The sequence below is a fragment of the Chanos chanos genome, chromosome 9 (assembly GCF_902362185.1).
Source record: "Chanos chanos chromosome 9, fChaCha1.1, whole genome shotgun sequence".
Classification (NCBI taxonomy): Eukaryota; Metazoa; Chordata; class Actinopteri; order Gonorynchiformes; family Chanidae; genus Chanos; species Chanos chanos.
In genome coordinates, this window is record NC_044503.1 from 35400109 (window position 1) to 35419384 (window position 19276).

Below are 19276 nucleotides of genomic sequence, written 5' to 3' on the forward strand. Positions count from 1 at the left end.
TGCTTTATAAAAATATCAGATGGAACATATGACAGCAGTCGGAGGCCTGGATGATAAAGTAGGGTTCAATTAGAAGCAAGGGGCCTAAAAAGAGATTTGGGTGTTGTGACGTCTGATGTGGACGTGCTACGGGAGAAAATAGCAGCATTGGAGGAGCATGAAAGGTGGAACAACGTGCAGCTCGTGAATTTAGCACCAACCTGACAAGGAGGGGATGCCATCGGTTGTCTGCAGAAGATCCTGCCCGAATGGATTCTTTCCCTGAACCAATACCACTTGAAAGAGCACATAGAATTTACCGACCCACATCAAAGAAGACCAACAGTTCGCAAACTCTGATATTTAAAGCTGTTATTATCAATTATTATCAGTTATCAAGATCATCAACCCAGTCTGCAAGGGGCTAGGGCTGCTAAGAAAATCAACACTCCCATCTTAGCTGGAAAACAGAAGTTTCTTTGCAAGTTCTTTGCTGACTACAGCACACACACCAACCAAAAGAGGTAGGCATATAAGATGTGCTTAAAGATCTGTGGGCAAAAGGGATTTCTAGGTTCAGGATTTACCCTCCCACCCTGCTGTCGTTTGAAAATGTACAAGAAGCCGAGAATTTCAGGAATTAACTAACGGACGATACTGGAGCGATTGGGGTGACCAAGTCATTGAGGAGGAGGCTACTTTTTGCTGCAGGAGATGAGGTTGTCGAAATTTGGGAGGTTATGGACTGAGATTGGGATGAAGCCATTTGAGGTATAACTGGCTATCACTGCCTAACTAATTTTATTGTGTATGGCTAACTTCAGGACTCAAGAATTGTTTTCTTCTGTTTTGTTTTTGTTTGTTTGTTTTGTTTTTCCCACCTTTTACTGTAAGTTCAGTGATGTTGTGTTATGCTCAGTTATGTTAGATATCCAGGTTACATAGCCTTGACAGAAGATGCATAAAATGCACTAACTAATAGCGTCGTCACGTTTGCGCTCAAATTTGCTAGTGTAATTGATCATTTCTACTTTTAAAAACTTTTTTTTTGAAAGTTTGTATTTTTGCTTGACCCTGTCCCACTGGTCATTTGCTATTCCACCCCATTCTCTTTCGCATGTGTCAGAATTTCCTTAACAATGCCCTCTGTGGCTATGTCATTGAACTGACCAAGCACATCAAGTTGAAGTTTGACTCTAAAGACAACAACTAGGCAAAAGATTTCATGTCCATCTTCCCTTCATTTGTGTAGGTGGTGCGAGTTTTTAAACTGACTTTAGAGCTGGATGGTCTTCCAATCACTGTGGACCAATATCTGGACATATACTGTGGAAAGGAAGGTGATCAATTTACAATTACAATTTACAATTTTGGTATTTAGCAGATGCTTGTAGCTAAAGTGACTTACAATAAGAGCATCAGTCAGATCCTATTACCTCATAAACAGAGATCACAATAAGGCTGTACATTGATTTACCCTTTGTATTGCGCTCCTGGAATTCTTTGACAGTGAATGACAAACGCAAAGAAGACAAGGTTATGTTTTATATATATATATACATGAAATCTTTATATATATATATAGAAAGAAAGGGAGGTTAGGCAGTGGGGGACAGGTGGGTTCTGAGGAGATGGGTTTTCAGTTTCCTGTGGAAGATGGCAAGAGATTCCGCAGTCCTGACTGAGTGAGGGAGGTCATTCCACCACCGCAGAGCAATGGCGGAGAAGAGGTGTGGTCGGGAAGAACGACTGCCGGGTTCCCGAAGTGAGGAGACCGTCAGTTGACCAGAGGTGGTAGAGCAGAGGGTTCTAGCAGGGGTATAAGGAGTTATCAGGGACCGAAGGTATAATGGGGCGGAACCTCTTGTGGCCTGGTATGCAGGCTGCTACCGGAAGCCAGTGGAGTGCAGTAAGGAGCGGAGTGACATGAGAGTGCTTTGGGAAGTTGAATACCAGGTGTGCAGCAGCATTCTGAACAAGTTGGAGCGGCCTGATGGCGCAGGTCGGCAAGCCAGCCAGTAATACGTAACAGTAGTCCAGGCCGGAGATGACAAGCGCTTGGACAAGGAGCTGGGTTGCCTGCTGCATGAGGAAGTGGCGGATTCTCCTGATGTTGTAGAGGGAGAATCTGCAGGATCGAGTGACTGCTGCGATGTGATTGGAGTAGGTCAGCTGGTTATCAAGAGTCACGCCAAGGTTTTTGGCGAGTCTGGTGGGGAACACTACAGATCCCTCAATGATCAGAAATGCAGCTCACTTAGACTTACAACTGTGTTTGTGTGTGTTGGAAAATGCTTTTCCTTTTCCATCCGCTTTTGTAGTGAATAATTGTAAGCCTTTGCATTTTCTTTATTGATTAGTAGTATGTGTGTAGCAAACAGAAAGCATCATGTGAGAGAGGTGCTCATTCAATACATGCTTTGTGCATGAATGCTAGGTGTAATTACCCTTGCTGTTTGTGTTTAGAATGATATAGACTATCCATCCATCCATTTTCTGCCACTTATCCGGGAACGGGTCGCGGTGGCAGCAGGCTGAGGAGGGTAGGCCAGACATCCCTTTCCCCAGCTACATCAACCAGCTCCTCCTGGGGTATCCTAAGGCATTCCCAGGCAAGCCGAGATATATAGTTCTCCCAATGTGTCCTGGGTATTCCCCAGGGTCTCCTCCCAGCTGGTCGTGCCCAGAACTCCTCCACAGGGAGGTGCCCAGGAGGCATCCTGACGAGGTGCCCGAACCACCTCAGCTGGCTCCTTTCAATGCGGAGGGGCAGCGGCTCTACTCCAAGCTCCTCCCTCTATCCCAAATGGTGCCCTCAGCCACCCTGTGGAGGAAGCTCATTTCCGCCGCCTGTATCCGCGATCTCATTCTTTCGGTCACTACCCAGAGCTAGTGACCATAGGTGAGGGTTGGAACAAAGATCGACTGGTGCCCCGATCGACCTGTCGATCTCCCGCTCCATTCTGCCCTCACTCGTGAACAAGACCCTGAGATACTTGAACTCCTCCACTTGAGGAAGAAACTCAGTCCCAACTTGGAGTTGGCAAGCCACCTTTTTCTGGCATAGGACCATGGCCTTGGACTTGGAGGTGCTGATCCTTATCCCGACTGCTTCACACTCGGCTGCAAACCACCCCAATGCGTGCTGGCGGTCACAGTTTGATGAGGCCAACAGAACCACATCATCTGCAAAAAGCAGAGATGCAATCCTAAGGCCACCGCACTGGACACCCTCTTCACCTGGACTGCACCTTGAGATCCTGTTCATGAAAATCAAGCACAAGATTGGAGAGAAGGTACAGCCCTCACGGAGTCCAACACTCACTGGGAACGAGTTTGACTTTGTTCCGAGAATACGAACACAGCACTCACTGCAGTTATACAGGGACCAAATGGCACCCCATACTCCCGCAGTACCCCCCACAGGACAACCCGGGGAACACGATCGTAAGACTTCTTCAGGTCCACAAAACACATGTAGACCGGATTGGCAAACTCCCATTATCCCTCCAGTATCTGTGCAAGGGTGAACAGCTGGTCTGCTGTTCCACAGCCAGGACAGAATCCACATTGTTCCTCCTGGATCTGAGGTTTGACAATCAGCCGCAGTCTCCTTTCCAGTACCCTGCAGTGGGCTTTCCCAGGGAGGCTGAGCGGCGTGATACCCCAATAATTGGAGCACACTCTCCGGTCCCCTTTTTAAAAATGGGGACCACCACCCCCGTCTGCCACTTCACAGGCACTGTCCCTGACTCCCACGCAACATTGAAGAGGTGTGTCAGCCATGACAGCCCAACAACATCCAAAGCCGTCAGCATTTCAGGGCGGATCTCATCCACTCCTGGCGCCTTGCCACTGCGGAGTTCTCTAACTGCCTCAGTGACCTCTGCCAGAAAAGTGGATGATGACCCTCCTGAATCTTCTGGCCCTGCCACCTCTGTGGAGGGCGTGTCAATCGGGTTTAGGAACTCAAGCACAGCCTGAAGTCGCCTGACGGTTTGCCAGAACCTTTTTGAGGCCAACCGAAAGTCCTTTTCCATGGTTTTTGCCTCCATGACTGCCATCGCACCAGCCCTTTTGGCGTGTCGGTATCTCAGCCAATTCTGGAGTCCCGTGTGCTAGCCAAGCCCCGAAGGCCTCCTTCAGCCTGACAGCTTACCTCACCGGTGGCATCCATCACTGGGGCCTTGGGTTGCCGCCACAACAGGCACCGACGACCGTCTGGCCACAGCTCAAAGCTGCCGCTTCAACAATGGAGGCTCTGAACAGGGTCCATTCGGACTCCATGTCCCCAGCCTCCCTCAGGATCAGGAAGAAGCTCCTCTGGAGGTGTGAGTTGAAGATTGTCCGGACAGGGACCTCAGCCAGCTGTTCCCAGTTCACCCTCACTATGCGCTTGGGTTTACCAGGTCTGTCCTGCAGCCTCCCCCACCATCTGATCCAATTCACCACCAGGTGGTGATCAGTTGTCAGCTCTGCCCCTCTCTTCACCCGAGTGTGCAGCACATACGGCCGCAGGTCTGATGAGACGATTACAAAGTCAATCATCGACCACTGGCCTAAGGAGCTCTGGTACCCGGTACACTTATGAGCTGCCTTATGCTTGAACATGGTGTTCGTTATGGACAATCCATGACTCACACTGAAGTCCAACAACAAAGCACCACTCGTGTTCAGATCGGGTAGGCTGTTCCTCCCAATCACTCCCTTCCAAGTCTCTCCATCATTGCCAAGGTGAGCATTGAAGTCTCCCAGTAGAACTACAGAGTCCCCAGATGGTGTCTTGACTAGGACACTTTCCAGTGTATCTAGGAAGGCTGGGTACTCTGAGCTGCCATTCGGCCCGTACGCCGTCACGACAGTCGGAGATTTCTCCCCTGCAACCTGAAGGCGCAGTGGGGCAACCCGTCCGTTCACCGGGACAAACTGCAACACAGCGGTGCTCAGGCGGGGGCTGACAAGTAACCCCACACCTGCCCGTCGTCTCTCACCCCAGGCATCTCCGGAGGAGGATAGAGTCCAGCCCCCACCCAGGAGTTTGGTTCCTGAGCCTTCATGGCACCGAATAGACAAACATCCTCCAAAAGACAGAGTATATTTGTGTCGCAGGGCGAGGCTGCTGTTAAAGTTGAATCTCTCGCACAAACAGGGATTTTGAACCTTGGGCCCTCAGATTGAAAGTCTGATGCTGTAACCGACTGAACTATCCAGAATCATATTAAAATCTTACTAACAGTTGACCAACAACTCACTGCCCAGGACGACACAGCATCATAGCTCTTCATTTGATTTGTTGTTGCTCAGATGCATCGTCAAACCATTCAAAAACAAAAAAAAACTCGCTGTAGTTTGGTTGTAATGTTTAACACACAAACGGGCTGTTTAGGGACTACTTTACAATCGCTCTTCAGCTGACAAAGAGAAAAACTGATTGATGAGTACAATGAAATATGATTTGTGTTCACTGTTGGTTTGTTTGTCAGACCTCTAACCACAATGAAAACAATGAATGTTTAAAATAATAATAATAATAATAATAATAATAATAATAATAATAATAATAACAACAAGGTCTAGACAGACAAACTCGACTGTAAAGAAGTTTTCAGAGAATGATTAAAATTTTATCACAGAAAGTCTGGCATAATCAAACGGCATTAATAAAGCACAAGCATGAAGATGTTTTACTGAATAAACGAAGGAACATTTTATTGGATTAATGAAAAGACTGGTTTTCGTTCCAGCATATTTTATCAGGGGTTTTCAGCTTGTGTTGCTCAGTTCTGTCTGCTCTTGTAGAACCTCTGAGTCCAGAACACTGTAAAGACTCCGGTGATGAGAAGCAGGAGACCACATAGAGAACCCAGAAACACTTACAGGAGAACCCAGAAACACTTACAGGAACTCACTCCCTCTTGTGGTCATAAGAGACATAACTGGTGGATTGTACATGAGACCAAACAAACGATTGCTGCTGTTTTCGGCGAGTTGACTGTCCATCTCTGTCAGACATCATAACTATCAAAACAAAGGCACTCAAAATTTCCTGCAATTGGTCAAAAGTCTTACTTTGGATTGGTGGAGCAATGTCTTGCCCCTCCTCTAAAACCCTTCCCCATTTGTCCATTGTGTATCCCAAGACATGATTGTATATGGTTTATATTATTGTAGGGGTCGTCAGGCCGTAGAACATATTACCCATAATTCCCCGCTTGACCGCATGGGTAATCTGTACCCATCTTCTCAGGTTTCACTGTAACGGTATTGGAGCAGGTACCGAATACAGTGATGACGCAATTTTCGCCATAAAACCACGGAAAATTCCAAACTCTTTTTTCTTTCCAGTGCTCTTTCCAGCTCCGCAATTCTGCAACTGCCTAGCAGCGGCTCGCTCTAGCAGGAGCTCGCTTGCAGCGGGTGTCTCTTTTCTCTGCCGAAGAAAAGGACAAAGTAACAACGAAGCGAGATATTTGTACAACCAAAGTTTAATTTACTTACTCTCGCGCAGTTGCAACTTAACTTCTACCGGCTAGTTACACTGTAACGCACGCAGTATTCGACGGAAGAAAAGGCGACTGGATCCCTTTTTACTTCTTTAAATGTCGACGAACCAAATCGAGAACCCTTAAAGATCATCGGACGAGTAACGGAGCCCCGAAGATCTTCAAGTGACAAGGAGAGGAACTTCTCCCTGGACCTGCGAATCGCACTGCTTATCAGGCCACCAAAGACACACCTTCGGTCGCCACGCAACCTATTCCAAGTAAGACTGGCATCTGGGCATACTTTAGTATTAAGATCATACGCAGTTAACGTGAAGAAAGTGTTATCATTTGAATTCTTTTATGATTTTAATGTACACACTGTATTTCATGTACGATGCGTTTTCAGCCGTTTACTATTTTCTTATGAAGGATAGATCTGGCATGCGTTCTCTCTCTCTAATTCCCTTTTTCTGATTGCACACCTCCAACATTGGGATTGCAGCGTGACTTAAGGGTTGGGTAGAGTTGTTGAGTTTAGGGCCTACTTACTTGAGACTAGCTCTCAAGTTAGACATTCTTTGGTCTCTCGCACACATGCGATTCTCGTCGCCACCCCCACTCTAGTTGGTGCCTAGCACACACGCTTGCGCACTAAATCCTCATACCACGCATACCTCTTGCTGTGCACATGCGCACAGCCTCTCTCCCTCGCTCCTCCTTCTCTTTTCTGTGCGCCTGTGCACAGCCTCTCTCCAAAGAACTCCTCCCTCTCTCTTCAGTGCGCAGCTGGGCACACGCCCACATGCACGCTCGCGCTCTCTCTCTCTCTCTCACACACACACACACACACACACACACACACAGACACACACACACACACTCACTCATCTCTGGTCTAACACTCATTCAGTCCTACACTGAATACCTGTACATAGACTTATCACCATTTTGTTACCATTTACACTTTGATCATTCTATTTGCCGCTGATTATTGATTGTACTATATCAGTATTAGTTTGCCAAGTAGTATTGATTATGTTAATAAATAGTATCATTGAAATAAACTGTTGTCCTGTCTGTTTCTGCCACAGTATTCACTGAATGCCAACCTCTGCCATCAAAGCACTCCCAATTACCTTCATCAACCTGGTTGTTCATGAGTGTTATGGGTTTAGTAGTGTAATTGTAATACATTAGTACTGCAATACTCTCTAAGACTGTAGCACAATGTTACAGCTAGTGTATCCCATTAATCTTAGTTGTTTAATTAATAGAATATTGAACACCCAAATTAATGGTTAATAAATTATATGAAACTGATTTATGAGACTGATTTATAAATCCTACCACACCTACCTCTTTTGGTGTCCCTGTGTTAGGATTGCAATTGCACCTACATTATTAATATTATTATTGTTATTATTACTATTATTTGTGGTGTTGTTTTACGTTCATAGGTAGATTGTATAGCTAGTATGGCAAACAAAAATGAATTACACAAATTACACAACATATAACGGAATAGAATACATTAGAACGGAATATACTGTAATATCATAGTATATAATATAAATGCTTTTGGGGAACATAAATGAAACTCTAAATGTTGAGCATTCCCAAGAACAACTCAGCTTCCGCGGTCTCCATTGTGAATCTATCTGCACCAACTCGTGCGTGGTGATTCACAACATATTTTAGTCTCTGTCCAGTCTATTCTGTAGCACCCCACACAGCGCAGACAACTCTGTGCTAGGCGGGAGGACCCACGCTGGCCTTCCATCCAAGATGGCGTCCTCCTCTAGCTTTGGATGCAGTCGATCTTACTCTCTCTCTCTCCCCTACTCACATGCAGCACTGAACAATTATCAGTAGCCGTTCCACTTTCATAATCGACGTCACAAATAGAGGGTATTATACATGCGTATAACAAAAAGCATGGTCATAAACCATTTAATACTGGGAACATTTAAATTTAACAAATTATACCTTACAATCTAACAGACAATATACCAAATATTATAACTGATGGGAGCACTTTTTATTTGTAATATTAATATATTTCATTCTGATTCATTCGTCAGAGACTTTGCTTTGATTGATGTCAATGCATCAAAATGAGATTATGAACAAAGTCACAGTTTTTACTCATACCCTACATGCAGTCGTGTGCCTCCATCCCCAAAGTCAATGAGTGTGCTCGACTTGTCTCCGCAGTAGTAACGGCCTGAACTGCACATTTCAGCCCGCACAACCGTCAGCTGTACTTCAAAATCATTCAGTTTTTTAATGGAAAATCAACACAGTGATTTCTGATAGTCGGTGTCAATCACCTCCACTGTTCAGTTGGTGCGGAATCGAGTGCAACGCATGTATTTCACACAAGGGCGATTTATGGAGACATCACTGCTTGGTTTGGAAATAATTAACTGGACTGCACCTGTGGGGAAAAAGCTGATATGATTTCAAATTGAATTTTTGAAAATAAAATAGAAATACAGCCATGCAAATAAAAATCACTGGCCAAACAAGCAAACAAATTATCCTTTTCATCCATTAGAATTTGTGATATACAAGTGACCCGCTCCGTGCTGCACCGCACGGACAGTAAAACTAATTCCTACCAGAGTACATTAGTTGGGGGTAACAGGAACTTGCAAGTCCACGTGGAAAACAGAAAGTAGTAGTAGTAGTAGTAGTAGTAGTAGTAGTAGAAGAACAAGAAGAAGAAGAAGAAGAGGAAGAAGAAGAAGAGCCATGTCTCGCAGCAAAAGATGCACTCTCAAGTTTAAGAGCATTCACAAGATGAAAAGCTTGCATGGCCCTTCCGCCCTGGTGCGCTTTTGAGCACAGTGTGTGCTCTTTAACTTTAGAAAGGAACTGATATCACCAAAACAGCGAGATAAAATGTCTTCCTTCTTTGTAGGAAAACCACAGTCAACAACATGCCCAATAAAAAAAAAGAAACACACTCACACAAACACATATTCCCAATCATACGGCACTTTCACCAACTCTAACAACCTCCTTTTACGCACAAGGAGCATCAGTTCCGGACAAGCACTTTAACCACAATAGTTTTTCTTTTTTCTTTTTTACTGGTATGTGCTTGTGTGCACACGCACACTTTCGGGGTAAACATTTAATGGTAACCGAAAAAAAACTCCTCATAAAACTTTGTCCTTCAACATATGAACCGTTCTTGTTTTACTTCCGTAATGTTCACTAATTTAAACGAGAGTCAGTCCGTTGAACAGCTTTATTTCATGATGTGCTGTCTGAGAGAATCTCTGCATTCATACATCAAAGAAGTTGGTCAGGTTTATTACGCTCACATACCAAGAGCTCACACCAATTGGTTTTCCATCCAATAAAGTCATCATTTAGGAAAAAAAAAAATCTTACCTCTGAAGTCCCTAAAACTCAAAAACATTAAATTCGCTCTTTTTTGAGTGTTAGAATATTTGAACACACAGTAGCATGTTAAACTTGTTTCATGAACTGAGAAAGAAGAATCAGAGAGAATTTTAATAAAGTGTATTACAATTCTTTCTTGGTGAAAATATAATACATAAAATATTTCTGCTGAACAGAGAGACCAGCAGTGACATATATAAAGTATGTATGAATGCATATATCCTGTCAATAGAACACCCCTGCTCTAACCTGACTCCTAAATGACTCCTGCTTCCATATAAGTTGACCATCCACAAAAATTTCACTTGTAGTAAGTTACACATTATAATTAGAAACTACTACAGCAATAATAATGAGAAAAAGTCATTTAGTTGAGTTTTAGTAAATACTTTTCAGATTTAAATGACACCTGTTACCATGTAAGATGTACTTTCTCAAAAAGCTCACCTGTAGTAAGTTACACACTGTTATTGGGACTTACTACAGCAAACAGAATGAGAAAAAGTCATGTAGTTGGTTTTTAATGAATATTTTTCAGAAATAATTGACCCTTGCTTCTAAATAAGATGACATTTCACAAAAAAATTCAGCTCTATTAAGTTACGCATTGTAGTTGGGAGGTACTACAGCAATCAGAATTAGAAAAAAGTCATGTCATTGATTTTTAGTGAATATTTTTCAGGAATAAATGACTCCTGCATCCATATAAGTTGACCTTTCTCAAAAATCTCACCTGCAGTAAACACACTGTAAGTGGAAACTACTGCAGAAATCATAATGAGATAAGGTCTATTAGTTGAGTTTTAGGTGAATATCTTTCAGAAATATATCTTCTTTAGTTCCATTTAATTTGACTTAACAAATTCTCACCTGTAGTAAGTGATGCACTCTAATGTCAAGCTACTTACAGCCATTAGAATGAGAAAGGTCATTTTATATATTTTTTGGTGAATATTTCTCTAAGAAACCTCCTGAAATAGGGAATTTCTTCTAAATATGCGTCGTGGGAAGTCAGTTACTTCATTCTGGAGTCACTAGAACATTGAAGAGGTGTAAAGTTGATTTTAGACATTTTCAGTGAATATTCTTTCAATACCGACTAGCATGTCAAAAAGCGGAGATCCATCACATGTATAACTCAACCACAGTCCCTTATTTCCCCCCTTAGCTTTAGATTCAGAATGTTTTAGATTTTGAAGTTCAGAAAAAAAAAAATTGAAGCAGTCCTAATGCATGTCATTCTGGCGATCCTTTCACAGAGTGATTTGGAAACATTGTATGAGGAACTTGTCTTTTAACGTTATACTTTATGGGAAAGAACGAACACATAGTCAATGCTTGTAGGAACAGTACAATTTCTTTCATTTCTGTGTTTTTTTTTCTCTGTTCCTCACTATCTATTCTTAGTCACTCATACTATCAGACATGTTACCAGTACCCTAATACTCTGCAGGGTGAAGACTAGCATACATCTCCTTTACTATGTGTGAACCCAGTGACTACTGTGTGTTTACTGAACCATCAACAGAAAAACATAATGTCCAGACAATGATTGTGGAGCCCAGACTGACTCCAGGGTGACCACATGTAAACAGAGAGAAATACAAAGAGGAATAATGATCTTTGAATTGGGCTTTTCAAATATATTCAACATACAGCATGTTTTCATCTTGCCGCTGGTTGCAGCAGTTTCTGTAATTGAATTTTTAATATCGGTTGATCAGTAATTTACAGAGATAAAAACTGTAGATGTTTTTATACTGGCACTCATGCGAACTCAGTCACATGAAACTCAGGACAAAACAGTGTACAGACCAGTGCACTGTCTATCTATCATGATTCTGATATTGGGCTTGCCTTGCACGCTGTGAAGTCTAATTCAAATTAAAAGCCGATAGTAAAGAAGGGGTTGAAACATAAATGCTCATATAAATCTGCTTTTATTTAAGACACTGTGTGTATCTGGATAATTCTCTACTTGTATGTAAGATCTAGTACATGTCAAATGGGACAAAAACTTTCCAAAGAGCAAGGGGAGCATTGATGAGCCACTTTAGGACGAAGCCAGAGGGTTGAATGTCTCTGTGTTAGGTCCGTGGTCTTTAGATGATCTGTGGTAGATCATTTTAAAACTCTGAGCTATTAGAATGGGGAGAACTCCTTAAAACCATTTTCTCATTACTTTTCTAAAGAAACCTCTAGGTTGATGTCTTCTTAGGTGCTCGATCTCCTTGTTCATCAGATCAGCCTTCTCATTGAAACCCTTCTCTAATAGAGCTCTCTGCTCTTTCAGCTTGCTCTCTATGGCCAACTCCATTTCTTTCCTCTGCTGACAGCTCTCCCTCTTCATCTTCTCCTCCATCTGCTTCACCCTCTGCTCATGGCTCCGACTCATCTCCTCTAATTTTTTCTCCATCTCCTTCCTCTTTTCCTCCTCTGCTTTTACCCTCTGCTCCATCAAGGCAGTTCTTTCCCTCTCCTCTGTGTGTTTCCCCATATCCCAGAAAAGAGGGGTTGGGTTCCAGGAGGGCAGATGCCAAAAAAGAGAGAGGGAACAGGGAGATGAGACAGGAGCAGGAATTATCTCTCCAGAGTATTGATCTCTGGTTATCTGAACACAACAAGGCCTGTAAAGGTTTTAAAAAGATAGCATTCAAGGAGCTCAAGTAACAATGAAGTAACATTGTCCCATCATTGAATCATTTCCTGACCGATGCAAGACTGATGAGAAAACCTGACCATTAGAAACATAGTAAAGGAGACCTGATCAAATCTTTGCCCTTGGACTGAACACAAAACAAAACGACACAAAACAATACAATATGAAACAAAAGAATCACTCTTTCAGTGCTCTTAACAAAGGAACAGTAGGAGTATGTTGCTAAATGCTTTCACAGGAACTGTATCATTTTAGGACGTATGAAAGAAAATTTTTCAATACTAATTTGAAAAGTGAGAGAGAGAGAGAGAGAGAGAGAGAGAGAGAGAGAGAGAGAGAGAGAGAGAGAGAGAGAAAAAGAGAGAGAAGTTCACTGAATATAAGTTGTGTTTGTGGCTTGTCTGTTGACCACCACCAGATCAACAGAGACACAACAGAGCAAAGCTGCACAACTCCACAGAAAGTTGGAGACGCATTCTAAACATTGTCACTGCATGTAATCGTTTACTAATTGTCAAACTATATTTATGGTACTGATAGAGTGAAAAGAGTCAAGATGCGTTTACTCCAGGAGCAAGAGAAATCCAGGACGTCTCCTGATTCCTCTGACTCAGAGAACTGGGAGATCACAGCCATCTTACCTTGCATCCTCTTCTCGTTTTCAGTCAGTTTCTGATCGGCCTGCAGGATTAAGTTGGATTCTGCACTCCTTTCCTTCATAAACTCCTCCAACACGTCCTCTGCCTGCATAATCAACACAACGCAACACAGTTCTATCATTTTTCATATTTATGTACCAGACTAGCTTCAATCAAATGGTATATTTTCAGACTCATACTTTTAATGTAAAAAAACAAAAAGAAAAAAACATTCCACAGTCATCGCACAAGACTTTGCTGAACTGATGGTCTTAAAAAGGACCTTTGTCTATTTATTATTGCACCTTTTTTCAGATTCAACATTTGTATTCATTTCTTGGGATCCAGTGGATAGGTTTACTATCACACTGCCAGCTCTGCTGAAACAACGTCATTCTTTACTTGACTCTTTATTAATACATTATTATGCTCAATATGTGTTCAATACATATGTATTTTACTGTGTATGTTTCATATTCAAGTGTATAAATCTATGTTAACATTATATCTACATTTATTCATTTAGGAGATGCTTTTATTCAGAACAATTTGCAAGACAGGCAGAGTGCAAACTGTATATTCAGAATACATTTTCATATATATAACGTTACAGTACAAACACATCACTACAGGCCTACTTTCTCCTTACTCACAGTACACCTACCCTGACTCCTTTGTTGCCCTGGTTAAGATATTGGGCCAGAATGTTATCACGGTCTCTGCAGTACACCTCATATCCACCAGGCTGGGCGTAACATCCCTCCTGGAGCTTCTGAGCCACTGGTGCGTAGAAGTCCATGAGGAGCTTCCGGCATTTTTTCTCTGAGGCCTGCTCATTCAGGTGCAAGATGTCAGCATAGTGCTTATCAATGGTCTCCTGAAAGAGTTAAAAAAACACACCCCATGCATCAAAGCAGGTTTTGCACAGTATTTTTGGCAACATTTCTAGTCATTCCTGGGTGTACAGGAGGTGGGGTTTCTGAGGGAATGACCCTGATGGATAATATTTGATGATGTTTGTGATATTTTGTTGTTACGTAAGGGCATAATAACATGTTTTATCTGGCTTTACTGAGTCAAGAAATGTTAAAGTTTGATATCATCTTTACACTGGACCAACCACAGAACATATGTGGCAAGATTGTGAACCTCTGAGAAAGAACTGCATTTAAGCAGATAAATGTTCAAACTCACAGCCAGTTGTTTCAAATATTCCCCATTCTCATCCTTAAAGGAGCGTTCTATGAACATCTCTGTGGCCATGGTGTTGATCTTCTTGTGTTGAGAGAGGATCTCATCCAGCTCCAGGGGAAAGCTGTTCTTCACTTGTTCCATTCCAGACTCATAGAAACGAAACGCCTCCTGCACCGCGGCCTGGTTCTCAATCTGCGCCATGGCAACCACCGCGTTCTCCAGACAGGGCACATCGCCACGGGTGATCGTTTTCACGTAGATGCGCACCAAATGATTCAGCACTGCCAGGAGAGAAAGCAAGGCAATAAATCCTCTGAACGATGAAGTTTTCAGTGTTACAAAAACTGAGATGAAACACATAAATAAAGAGAAGAGATCTTTTTTTTTGCATCTGAGAGATGAGTAAATGAGGTTTTTGCATTAGTCAAGCGCTTTGTAAGAGAGACTTTCATTTGTTTATAGACTAAGTAAGTGTTATTTCATGTAGTCCTTATACAGCTATGTATGGTCACTAGATTACATTGCTGTAGTCCCTCTAACATATAGTACTCATGGGCTTATTTACTTAAGGGCCCTGTGCTGCCTAAATAATGTGCATTGTTTGCATTTACATAAGTGAGCAGTGCCACAGCTAACAGAACACAGCCAATTCATAGAGAACTATATTTTGAAAATGAAAATAGCTTAAACAGCCTTAACTAAGTGTGGAACATTGATATTTGAAATTCTTGCACTATTGTGGAATTTTTCTTTGGTTCTGAACAAAAGATAAGGTGCAAGTATAGCTTTGGAAGTTTAGCAGTTAATGCAAATAAAGCATTGCCATACATTAGCATGGCTTCCACCTAAATAGTCTGCCCCTGCAATGGTATACCTCAATCTTATCTGTGAGGGCAGTCAGAGAGGCACAAGGTTGTCATTGTGTTTTTTACCTGAATTCCACAGGGGAAAAATATCAAAAGTGATGCATTTTCACTTACTAACCACAATTCTGCTTTCACTTCATGACACCACTACGACAGAGACTTGATAACCCTGCTGCTTGGTTTAATATTAGACCACCGTCTCACTCAAACAGTGGACTCACTTCTTCCGTTGACAACCTGTCCTCCCTTCACCGTTTTCACTCGACTCTCTGCGAAGACGTATTCGCAGAAACGATCGGCGGTCTCCCGAAATTCAGGAAAAAGGTCATTCACATCCATACTCTCCAGATTGCTCATGTTCTGTGGAGTAGTTGGGAACGGGAAGGTAAAGCACTTCCGAGATGGGAAGTAGTTGCGAATACACTCTCTCGGCAGGTTGTAGTTGTTCACATTCTTTCCCACACCTGCAGAGTAGAGGATCTAGTCATCAGATTAATGAAAGAGAGAGACCAGAGACCAAAACGTGCTCTGACCTTTGGCCAAAAAGCACAATGCTTTTTCAAAGAGAGACAAAGATAATTAGTATTTTTAACCATTTTCCCTAGCAAACCAACTTAAGATCAGTAACTCATAAAAAAACCAACCAACCAAACAAACAAACAAACAATCACATCATAATCCAACATGCTCCATAAGTTGTGATTTATTTATTTGCTTGTTTGCTTTCCCCAATATTATTGTGTACAGAACGGTAAAATACTTCATTGTACTGTCCTTGGTAAACCATTAGGCATATCTTGATAGTTGTTAAAGATTAAGTAGCAAAGTCCACCTATATCTTCATCTGTAACTTCTCTACTTGCACAACTTTTACGGGCTCAGAGATAACATGGCTCCCATTGGTTTATAACCACTATGTCACGACTGATATTACTTACACGCCTCAGTGACTTAAATGTCAATCATTCTGTTTCATTTAAAACCAGACACTCGTCTGCTTTTTTCCTAACCCACTTGCATCACTACACTATCATTTCAGCCTACCCTGTGGAGGGCTTTGTCACTTAAATCTCACCTTTCTTCAGCTTTAGGGCAAAATCCAGGTACTCATCTTCTGTGGAATCTCTGCCATCAATTTTCCGTTCCAGGGTGAAGTCTCGGACGGCCCAGACAAAGTTAGGGAAGAACATCACGAACTGAGAATCCTCTGCCTCTTCCTCATCTTCTGCTGATGAAGCATCTGGTGATTTTACCCTGATCTGCTCCGTCAATTCCGTAACGTAGCTACAGCAAACTGAGGAAAAATGACTGACAAATCACCCAGGAGATGATCATACATTATCAGACAGATGTGACCCCTTAACTCCTGTGTTACAGCAGATGATCAAAGAATCAACAAAAGATTTATTCTGAAGCTATGTGTAAAATCATGAAATCACAGACAAACTCAATAATTGATTATTCTAAAATAGAATAACGTTCTTTATGTAATGTGTGTGTGTGTGTGTGTGTGTGTGTAATTGTCAGCGAACAGGTAGGTGTGTGTGTGTGTGTGCGTGTGTGTGCTTGTTTCGAGAAGCCATAAACACCAAACAAATTTGAGATAATATTTATGCATGGTTAAGCATTGGTTAAATATTACCTGCCCCCCCCCCCCCCCCACCTGCACATACACACACATGCACACACACACACAGAGTCTAATTCACCAAGTAGCCCACTATGTCTCCACAGAGTAGACCATCTCTGATTTTGTATTTTGCAGTATTTTGACACACAACGAAACACAGGCCAGTGTATCTTCTTCTGAAGAGAGGAATGAGAGAGACAAAAGGATACTGGAGTTTCTCCAATGCCTGGTTATCGATAGTCCCTCTGCTGTTATACACCAGAGTGCTGCTCAACAGAACAGCCAGACAGAAGATCCAGGCATCATTCTTCGAATCTCCCTAAATCACATGCACACTGATTATCAAATTAACATTTTAAATATATGATGTTACAAGATGTTGATTGTTTTTCCTTTAAAAATAAACTCTATGTTTCTGAAGTGATCCTGTCGCTCTAAACTTAAGTCTCATGAACTTAAATGTAGTGCTTTCAGGGCAAAACTCTTTGCATGTTTCAGTTACAGCAAATCTACTGTCCTCACCTTGTCCACATCTCCCAGTCCCTCAGTGTCCAGCAGCACTAGAGTGTGTCCAGTTTTAACTGGGTGAGGTACACACCACATCCAGATGCCCTTTGTCTTAGACTCTATGGTGCTGCCCAGGGTAAAACCTTTAAAATTAGCGCAACAATCAAATGCTCTGTTCCAAGTAATAACAATTGGGAGAGGCAATCACAATATAAAGCTCTGATTCATTCATTATAGAAACACAGATTCAACAATTTCAAACAGCCATTTAAAGTTTTGATTGGTACAATTTAATGTTCTCATCACAAGCTGTCCTTTGCTTCCCACAGGTACCACTTTAGCTTCTTTAGGCTTAAAAACAACCATATACTCATAACAGAGCAATATATTAAGGATTCTAGGAGAAAAAAATTCATGTTAACTTTCCACATGCATTCCATTCAAGCACCTTACAGATTGTCGTCTCATAGCCTTTTGTCAATCTCTTTGAGCTGTCCTATTCATTCCAAAACTCCGGCCTCACCTGCTTGCTTCCCGGCCAGGCGGTTCATGAGGTAGGATTTCCCTGTGCGGTACAAGCCCACTACTGCCACCACAACCACTGGCTCTGAGATTCCCCTCAGATATTCCAAGGCCTGTTCCCCAGTGCGGAGCTCTCCGTGATCATTCTCAATTAGACACAGAGGTGACGTCATGGGGTTTGGGTGGTTATTCATGATGCTTCTGATCTTTAATTTGATCCAAAACTGAGGCCAAAACATACAAGAGTGTCAGTTATCAATGTGTGAACTTAGCCAGTAAAATATGCCAGTCAGTCTCCAGAGAGTAGAAGCTAGAAACAGAAGCCTTCCAGTTTACAAGTGTAGAATCCACTAGTCTCTCTTGATAAAGTAATCTTGATAAACACACACACAGACATGGTTATAACTAGCCTAGTTTACCAACTCCACCTCAGGTTTCAGCCTCTCTCATGAGCTGCCCACTAGAGCATGTTGTCACGTGGATTTTTTTTTGTTTGTTTGTTTTAATAAAGCGCGCTAGCTAGCTTCCCCTTATTTTTAATTCCTCATTGTAATGTTATTCCTGTCCATTTTTCTACACTTCTGTCTGATTTATCGTGTTTCTGCAATGCACACTGACTGACAAAAAAACACCCTAATTAATAAATAAATAAAGATTTAAAGAAGAAAATACTGCTTAAACAGTGCACGATACTCAAGAATGAATGAATTCTTGAATTCTTGCTATCGAACACTACTATTGAAATTTACTGGTTGTATTATTATTAAATTAATTGCCCACTTTCCCAATAGCTAATTACTTAAAAAATAAAATCTGGAAAGACACGCTACTGAGGTTATTGGGGATACAAACGGTTTGTGGTGCAGGGAAGGAGAGTAGGATACCGTAATCTGAACAGTTCAAATTAAAAAGTCATTGCCTCCTGGCGACTTTTTTTGAACGCCGTATGTATTTCCTCTCTTCCAAATTTGTTTTCTCTGCTTTTGGGTATAGCAACGCCGCTAAAGACTTTATCCAGACCATATAGAGACTAAATCGCACAGAAAAAGGTGCTGAAATCAATGTTCAAAAGCATTTTTTTTCGCGCAAGGTACTTTGAGAGTATTTTGAAACTTTTTGTTATAGTTTCTAACGTTTCATTTCGGCTACAGCTAACTCCACGGAATGACAATCTGATGGACATGTTAACCACTCATTTGATTTAATTTTAAAATGCTCGTTGGAAAACAACAGGTTAAATCTTGATTCACAGAAAGTAACAATATGTGGCGTTACATGAGTTTTAAATTCAGTATCGAATACCAATGCAAAAGCTCCAGCGCATCCAAGTTCAGTCGACAAAATATCCAATCTTCTACTCCCTCCCGGCTGCTTATTAAAGT

At 42.0% G+C, this 19276-nt stretch overlaps 1 protein-coding gene across 1 annotated transcript; it reads right to left on the reverse strand.

Annotated features, from left to right (window-relative positions):
* Window positions 1-1188: 1188 nt before the first annotated feature.
* On the reverse strand, window positions 1189-18088 carry LOC115821699 (guanylate-binding protein 1-like). Its single transcript, XM_030785503.1, has 12 exons — window positions 17896-18088; window positions 17388-17515; window positions 17075-17184; window positions 16311-16519; window positions 15457-15699; window positions 14370-14650; window positions 13840-14052; window positions 13179-13281; window positions 12075-12359; window positions 4805-5030; window positions 2005-2086; window positions 1189-1305 (listed from the first exon to the last, which is right to left on the reverse strand). The coding sequence occupies exons 1-12, from the start codon at window positions 18086-18088 to the stop codon at window positions 1189-1191; spliced, it is 2190 nt and encodes a 729-aa protein (XP_030641363.1).
* Window positions 18089-19276: the final 1188 nt, after the last annotated feature.